The following is a 9,774-nucleotide window of genomic DNA, read 5'->3' as shown; positions in this document are numbered from 1 at the left end:
TATATATATATATATATATATATATTTTAAGATGTACCAAATGAAATGAGTTTTAACATGATAGCATGAGAGAAAATCAATCTTATACGTATTCACAAAATAAAGTCAAATACAAAAAAATCATTCACGACAAATAACAAAATATAAATTCATATATAACCATTTTTATTGATGCAATTATTTCAAAAAATATAAAATTATATATTCATACCAATCTTATTGATGCAATATTATTAATACATATATGAAGGACTTTTTATTAAATATAATTATTGGGTATGTAAAAACAAGAGGTCTAAAGTTTTAAGCTTCCATATCATTGGAAGGAGGCTGGCAACAGGGGAGCGTAGGACACTCAAGTGGTTGACATTCTATATCATTGTAACAAGGAGGTAGTTTTCCTTGTACACCGCCAGCCAAAATACCTGCAATAGCAACAAGTAACACCACATACTTCAAGAACATCTTCAATAGAGTGTTCATTATAATTAAATTTAGTTTGCAGATAAATGATAAATAAATGTATTTTAGGGAGTGATATGTTAAAATCACGAGTATAATTATATATTTATAGGCAAAAAGAAAATTCTCTAATCAGAAAATAATTTGTATTGACTTATTATAATTGGAAACATATGAACGTAAGTAAAGTGAAAACATTATATTTTTTAATCATATAAAATATTTTCTTTATTTGTTTCTATTAGGATTTTTTGATAAAATACTTACCTATACCTATGAATATGCTCTTAAAATTATAAATTTATAATTAGTCAAAAGTGTTATATTTATAATCATAATATATAATATTTTAATTTGTTTTTACAAGATTTTAAGTCATTTAAAATATATTTACTACACTTGCTTGAATATTTAATTACTAAAATTTACTAAATATTATCTTACATAAATAAAGATGATGGACATTATATTTGTTAAATACTATAGAATAATGTATAAATTAATAAAAACAAATTCTTCATTATGATTACCACATTTATGAATACTTATCTATTATGACAAGTCAAAAAAATAATTATGACTTTTTATTGGTAATATATAATTAAAATATATTTAATAATATTAAGTATAAAATAACAAATTTAATATTTAAGTTAAATGTGGATTATGTTACTTAATTTTAAATATATTCATACATACATTCATGTGTATCTTTTTTTTTGCTAATATATATATTGATAGAGGTCTGGTAACTCAAATAGGAACTCTAAAATAAACTACTCGGTTTAATAATTTATTATAAATAATTTATTTCACTTAACAATTGATTATTGACATAAAATACTAATGATTTAACGTACAAAATTTTATATATAACTAAAATTTGTAGTTATGTAATTTGAACATCAATATTTACTTATATTTTTTTTTTTAAAAAGTTTAACATACATTCAATTAAAATTACTTAACAAATTATTAAATAAAATTATTTAATAAAGAATTTTTTATTTGATGACTAAGTTAATAAAAGTTATTATTTATAATTAATTATTAAATAGAATAACTCATCTCAAAGTTATCCTTGAAATTAATAGATCTCCACTTTTATATATATATATATATATATATATCTCAAATTAGCAATATGCTCATTTCTCATATCATGATTCTTCAACTTTAAAACTTTATAGTTCATTTTCAATTTCACTCGACTATAAACTTTTAATTAGAAATATTTTAAGATATAAAATTATTGAAGTATTATATGATCTAAGACTGATCCTGTGCAAAGGATTTTGTTACAAAAGAGTAATTTTGCCTACTCATTTTTTTTAATAAATTGATGTACTTTTATATTTAGTTACGTCAGATAAAGTTATTTATTAAAAATTTATAGAAATATGATAATTAAAAAAATATTTAATTGATAATAATTTTTAATCAAAGTTAAATTATATATATGCATTATATGCATATAGGACAATTTTAAATATGCATGTAATTTATTTGTATTAATATTTAACAATTTTAATATTTATGTAATTTTTTATATATATAGCTATATAATTTTTAATCAAAGTTAAATAATTGAAACCCCTGACCTATGGTCCTGTTTAGTCACTGCCCATGTAATCCAGTTACAAAATGCAAATAGTACTAGTAGAGTAAAGGATCGACTTGAAATAGATGCAACAAAAAAAATGATATTGGTAAAAATATCGAATTAATCCTTATTTTAATTTTTAAAAGTGTTATACGTTGTGAAGTTATTCCATGAATTAATTAAAATGATCAAAAACTCTTCATATGCTACTTTTGTTGTAGAGTTAGATCTAAAAGGTGAGTTCTATATATGTTAATTGTCAAATAAACTCTTATTTGAATTTAAAAAAATAAATAATATAACTTTAGATTCAAATCCTTCACCATCTATCATTATTTTCGTCTCTTAATAACTTTAGCTTCTTTCTCTGTCTCCTCCTTCTTCATTCCATCTTTTATTATACACCAAATATAACATTTATAAGATAGTCAAAACATCCGAAACAACTATTAAGATAAAATATTTTCAATAATAATACAACATCTAATAAAAACAAATCAATAAATAGCTATATAAAATGAAAAAATAGTATGCGTGCAACAAACAGAAGTTCAACGGTATTGGTGCCTCTGCTTTTCCAAACGGATATAATGAAAATATGAGCTTTTCTCTAAGTTTTATTTATTTATTTGTTTTATGAATTCTTTCACTTTGTTTTGAAGTTTGAATTTTTGTTCTGATGGGTATATACCCATCGTTAGACACAATGTGCTGGTCGTTGTTGGTGTGAAAGTTGGATATCTTTGGATATCCATGTTGAAGAAGTAGGATAAAAAACAAGTAATGTAATTTTTTTTAAAGATATATAAAATTATAATCACACCATTTTCTTTTTTAATTAAATATAATTTAAGGTGAGATGTTAATATGGAGACTTAAGACAAAATTTACTATTATATCTTTTAAAGTTTATAACAGTAATTTATAAAATTATTCCAAAAAAAATATTTTTAGAAATTTAAGAATATAAAACTATTTATTAAATTAATATAATAGTTGAAGTGAGTGAATAGTTAAATTGGTTTGACATAGACTTAGGTTGGAAATGATTAACATTTGGTTAGTGTTATATATCTATTTCCTTCCCAAGTTGTGTTTACTCCCTTCTATTTTAATTAATATATTTATTAAAATACTATAAATGATACTAATAAATATAACGGAATAAATTAAATTTTTATATGGTGAATCTAGTTTGAATTTCTACTGCAATAAATATCTACGTTTAATATTGAATGTCTCTATCTATAAAAAATATAAAGCTATAAATGATAAGTGGTAGTTGACTTTATTTAGTAAAATTAGTTTCTAATTTATAACTGCTAACTGTTAAGTTAATTGAATGTTTAATAAAATTAACGGTTCAATTAGTTTAAAATATAAAATAACACAAAATAATGTTTTTAATTAAAAACAAGTTTTATCAATTAATACTTAAAATAGTTTAAAAATAATAATTTAAAATTTATTTTTCTATTAATTTCAAATTTATCGATATGATATATTTTTATTTATTTATCTATTTTAAACTAAAATAAACAATTAAAAATTAGTTACATATATTTTTTTTATTTAACTAGTTTATTTATTTAATTATACAAAATAAAAAAGAATTTTAATTAAAATATTAAAAAACCATAAATTATAAACTACTTAATTTAACATATAAAAAATATTATAAACTATAAACTTATAAATAATCATTAACAAACCGATTTTAGTCTTACTAAACATAGTCTTAATTTCCACCGAAGTCTTATTTTTCTACCCATTGATACTTCTACACTATAATTTTTTATATAAAAAAAATTAGTAACTTTAGGCGTTGTTTTTAACTCAAGTTAACTTTTGGATCTTGTCTCTTCTTACAGCGTTGTTTAAATAAAAAAAAAAAAAATGAATTACGATTATTTATTATTATTTTGAACGTAACTTTTGGGGTATACAGAGAGAGCCAAAGAGACGTTGCTATATCACGTGACATTCGACACAACTAATTCGGATTTGAACTAACTATCACAAAACTTTTCTGAAAAAAGCCACAATGTTGTTCATTACCTCCTCTTTTTTCATCATGTTCTATCCGTAGCAACCTCAACGGTCTCTTCAATATTCAATATTCAATATTCTTATTCACCCATCTATATAACTCACTTCACATGATTCTTCTTCCTTCTAATTTTCAAACTCATCTATAAATAAAACTTACTACACTGCTGGGACATGTTGAAAGAGATTAAATTGAATAGTATACTATAGTGTGTTTTACAACTACCCCTTTTGCATTTTGGTTCAAAAATCATAACTTTTTTGTTCAAGATGGAGGCTTTATGCAACAAAGGTGAAAATTTTCAAAGGAAAAAATATGGGTCTTGTTCTTCTCCTTGTTCTGCTACTAAAGGAGTTAAGAACAAGTTGTTTATTAGTTCTAGTAGTGGGTCGTGCTCCTCAGATTTGACTGAACAAGAAAAAAATATGAAAAGGTCTTCATCTATTCGGAAAGCTACTGTTTCCAAATGCAGCAACTCAGATGAAAAAGAAAATGAACCTGTTTCTCATGTAGATGATAAAAAAATTACTAGTATCAGTTCTAAAATTTCTAGTAAGTTCTTAAATTTCTTCCTTTTATGTTCTGTTTACAATTTTATCTATATAGCACTTCACACACAGTCACATTTGTAGTTAAATTCAATTTCTTTTAATTTTTAAATGTTTAATTACAGTTTTGATTTTTCTATTTTTATTGATTATCAAAATTGATCTCTTAATTTTAAAATTCAACAATTTTAATCATGTGTTAACATTTTTTAATTAAAAAAAGTAATTAATATACCATACCAACTATCTTCAATAATTAATATCTATGAAATTTCAGTTTCAACTTATGAAATCATTCATTTGTAAAGTTTAATTAATAACATATAGTTAAAAAATATTTTCAACAACTATTTTTCTCAAAAATATTTTAAACCGAAATGTTTTAGTTTAAAAATTAAAACGAGAGACCAAAATTATCAATTTTTAAAATAGAACGACTAATTTCACAAATTAATAAAAAAAAAATAGGAAAATTAAAATTACAATTAAGCTATTTTTATGATCGGTGTCAATGTGACATTGTTGTTTCCTAACTTTAAAATCAATGGTTTGCTACACCTTGGGAAATAATTGAATATTCAGCTGGTTTTGAATTTTTTATGCTAGAAAATCAATGGTTTATTAATATTTATTTGGTTAAAAAATTGTAGGATCAGGAGGAGTAGATATGATGAAGGAAAGGTTTGCAAAATTACTGCTTGGTGAAGACATGTCAGGGTCTGGAAAAGGAGTCAGCACTGCTTTGGCTATCTCAAATGCTATTACTAATTTGTGTGGTAAGCTTTCTTTGTAACACAGTGATATTAAGGTTTATGCTGTATTAGAGAAAATGTTATGCTTCTTTGTTATGTATTGAAAAATGCTTGAAATGTTTTGTTGTGGTTTGAATTTTAATATTGTTGTAACAATTTGTTGAAATGGGATTTATTGGAACATGTAGGTACTGTATTTGGGCAATTGTGGAGACTAGAACCTGTACCTTGTGAGAAGAAAGAAATGTGGCAAAGAGAAATGGATTGGCTTCTTTGTGTTGGTGATCACATTGTTGAGTTAATGCCTTCTTGGCAAACATTTCCAGATGGTAGTAAGCTAGAGGTATAATTGGATTGAGTCTTCATTTGTGACTTTAATGACTAGGACTAACTCTCTACTATGTATAATTACTTAATGAATCTGCTTTCATATATTTAGTATGGAAATTAGATTTATGATGTTTTTCTGATATGGTGCATTTTGCAGGTAATGACTTGCAGACCAAGATCAGATATTTTTATCAATCTTCCAGCTCTGCGTAAACTCGACAACATGCTTCTTGTAAGCATTGTATTCTATTCTTCCATTGCATGCTAGTAGTTAAAGAAATTAATCTGAGTTTTTGATACACATTACCCTTTTTTTACAGGAAATTTTAGATAGTTGCACAGATATGGAGTTTTGGTATGTTGACCAAGGAATTGTTGCACCAGATGCAGATGGATCAGCCTCTTTTCACAAGAGAAATCAACGGCAAGAGGAGAAATGGTGGCTCCCTGTACCTCGTGTCCCTCCTTCGGGTCTCGGCGAGAACTCAAGAAAGAAGTTGAATCACACAAGAGAATGTGCAAGCCAAATACTTAAAGCAGCCATGTCTATTAACAGCATTGCTTTAGCTGAAATGGAAGTTCCTGAGTCCTATTTGGAATCCCTTCCTAAGGTTTGATAATGATTTCCCTCATAACTATATGTTGATTATCTTTATATCATTGAAACAAATGCTCAAAAGTGTATAAAAATAACTGTTACATTATTGATACTACAAGTTTATTGATGTTACATTATGTATACTAATGTGACATTAATTTGAATTTCACATAAGGAAAAGACTTTATATAATATGTCATTAGACAAGATTCATGATAGAACGTTATGGCGTTGTAGCTAATACATTGTTTGAACTTTCAGAATGGAAGAACTTGCTTAGGCGATTTCATTTATCGATACATCACATCAGACCAATTCTCTCAGGAATGCTTGCTTGATTGCATAGACCTTTCCAATGAACATGTTGCACTAGAGATTGCTAACCGTGTCGAAGCCGCAATTTACGTATGGCGCCGAAGATCTCATTCTAGACCGCCACTTTATCCTAGCCGTTCAACTACAAAGTCATCTTGGGAGATTGTTAAGGACTTTATGGTTGATGGAGATAAGAGAGAATTGTTTGCAGAGAGAGCTGAAAGTATTCTACTTTCATTGAAGCAGCGTTTCCCCGGGTTGAGTCAAACTACATTGGATACCAGCAAGATCCAATGCAACAAGGTTACATATTTCTCTTTCTTTTTTTTAATCACCATCTTAAACTACTAGGAAAAGTTGAAATATCATAGAAATTATAGACTGAAAATTAGATTTTAGTAACTATTTAGAAACAATTTGAATTGATTTATTTGAATTTATCTAGTGGCATGAGCACTTCTGAATTTGTTTGAGATAGTTTATGAAAACAGCTTCTGAACATGTCATAAGCTTATTTTTATCGGCTTATAGTTATAACTTATTCGAAGCAGGACGAAAGGAAGCTATTTTCATAAACTATTCTGAAGATCAAATGGAAATTAACTGAAATAAGCTGTATGCATACACTATCCCGAACAGCCTCTCAAACGTTTAGGTTACTAGATAGATTTAAATAAGTCAATTAAAACAGACCCTGATAAAATTTTATGCAATGAAAGCTTAATTAAGTTATTTATCTAAACAGACTCTTACAAGTTACACCTTTAAATTGACATATTTCATTTCAAACATTTCACAGGATGTTGGAAAATCAATACTTGAAAGCTATTCAAGAGTTTTGGAGAGTATGGCATTTAACATAGTAGCTCGTATAGATGATTTACTATATGTTGATGACTTGACCAAACATTCAGACAGGTTTCCATTAGCTCCAATGGTTAATATGGTTTCACAGAAAAAGGTTTCACAACAACTACTAGTGTCTGTCTCAGACACTCAAAACAAAACAACATTTGGCACACCAAGTTGTTCACCTGTGCCATTAATTAGTCCTGCAAAGAGAGAGAGAACACCTTTCATGATCAACAACAACAATAACCACATCATTAAACCGCAACGTCGCGGCTTCGGTGTTAAAAGAGTGTTGTCAAATTATCTTGGTGGAGAAATGAAAGGAGCAAAGGTATTTAGCAACTTAGCTCATGAGGTGAATGGTTCAAACATAAGTTGCAATATAACAGAACAAGGGAGTCAGAAAGAATCATGTGTTATGAAAAGCAAGACAAAATGATGAGTGAAGAGATTTTATGTAACATTGTTTAAGGCTTTTTTGCACATTTTAATATTGTATCATTTATTAGTATATGTTGTTTATTGAGTTGAATCCAATGAAAAAAAAAAGAAGGAAAAAATAGTAGAAAAGGGTTCAATTCATAGGATCAATTTGTATGAGTAGAAGATTGTATTGAGATTTGAGAATGAGCTCAATGATTTGTGAGCTCAATTATTCCATTTTATTTTATTCCACATTATTGTAGCATATACCATCAACCAAAAATATAATATTCTCAAAGATAATAGTAATTAAATCTGAGTTCAAATAAATACTCTATGACTATTATATACAAGAGATTTATGACTTTTTGAAAGAGTATAAAATTAACCTTAAACAAATCAAACACTCTTTAGCCTTTATATACACTTCTATTGTTGTAAGCTATAAATCGGTCTCAGATATTTTTATTCTCATGTTTAGTTATCTTATTTTTGCGCAATTTTTTTTCCCGTTATGGGCTTTAACTAAATGAAGTTGAGTTTTATTTCGTTTAAGTTTTTCTACATTATGGGTTTGAACTCAATAGAGCCAGGTTGTGTGGTTACTATACTCATCTCTTTTTATTTTTGTTGAGTTTGAGGACTTCTAGAACATATCAATTATCAAATTTGCATATTAGAGTTTCATGGTCCAAATTGTTTGTTGATCACTGGCACTTATTGAATTGGGCCTTAAACATGTACAATCTCAATGGGCCATCCCATCAGCTGCTCGATCATAAAACTTGTGAATGGCTCGCAAGGCAACAGAAGAATAATTAACTTACTAAACTGATGAATAAATTAGTTATAAATTTGTTAAAAGATAACTATTAGGGGTAGTTAAAAGATACTTATGGTTAGGTGAAATTTATTAGATTAGTTACATTAATAACACTATATAAAAGTGCATCATACTCTAATTGTGCAACAATTCTTTAAATAATCGTTTCATTTTTTTTTTTTTCTCTTTCTTAGACTCAACCATGATTCTTAACAATAACTAACTCATTGATGTACACATTGCCTTATAAATAAAGTTAGTTAGTGAGTTGCTTTATTGTTCATTCATTCACATTGTTATACGAGAGAAAAAAAAATTTTGAGATAGAAGGGAAGTGAGGAAAACAAATTCCAATCGATTGGAAATTTGAAAATACAGAAAGATTCGTTGTAACTAGGACCATACAAAAAATCCGGTTATGAGGCTCAAATCCAAATCTATTTTAAATATCTAGTTAAAATCATATAGTTATAATCCGATTTATTTATAAACCGGTTGGATTACCACTTATGTTTTATATTTGAATTTGATTTTTATTCGATTTTTTATCCATCACCAATATTTTGTTGATTTTGAGATTTTATTTCTTGAAAAAAAATTGAAATTCTTTTTTTCGAAAAAATATCGGAAAAAAATAATAAAAAAACTTCTTTTACTCAAAAAAATTTTAAATCGAATTTTTTCTCGAAAAATTTAGTGATAATTTTTTTAAAAAATTTATCGAAAAAATCGATTTTTTTAAATAACCTATTTTTAAACTATGAATAAATAATTTTTTTTAAATAATCAAATTTTAACCAATTTTGAAAAAAAAATCGATTTTAAAATTAAAATTTTTAAAACCGATTGCTTAATTATAAATCGGTTATTTAATTATAACCAATTTTACAATTGGTTTTATAACTGGTTTTAAACTAAATAATAAATTTAGTTATAAATCTAAATCCATATATTGGTTTTAAAATGGATATGGTTTGTAATTATAATCCTAGTTGTAACTCACAAGTTCACAGTGGAT

The 9,774-nt window shown here is 26.1% G+C and overlaps 1 protein-coding gene across 1 annotated transcript; it reads left to right on the top strand.

Moving 5' to 3' along the window:
* Nucleotides 1-4,060: 4,060 nt before the first annotated feature.
* LOC101513006 (rop guanine nucleotide exchange factor 7-like) lies at nt 4,061-8,185 on the top strand. Its single transcript, XM_004490871.4, has 7 exons — nt 4,061-4,667; nt 5,314-5,439; nt 5,604-5,758; nt 5,903-5,977; nt 6,066-6,356; nt 6,605-6,961; nt 7,458-8,185. The coding sequence occupies exons 1-7, from the start codon at nt 4,385-4,387 to the stop codon at nt 7,947-7,949; spliced, it is 1,779 nt and encodes a 592-aa protein (XP_004490928.1). The 5' UTR covers nt 4,061-4,384; the 3' UTR covers nt 7,950-8,185.
* Nucleotides 8,186-9,774: the final 1,589 nt, after the last annotated feature.

Source organism: Cicer arietinum, chromosome 2 (genome assembly GCF_000331145.2).
Source record: "Cicer arietinum cultivar CDC Frontier isolate Library 1 chromosome 2, Cicar.CDCFrontier_v2.0, whole genome shotgun sequence".
Lineage (NCBI taxonomy): Eukaryota > Viridiplantae > Streptophyta > Magnoliopsida > Fabales > Fabaceae > Cicer > Cicer arietinum.
Note: the sequence above shows the minus strand (reverse complement) of the source record. Positions and strands in the feature narration are given on the sequence as shown.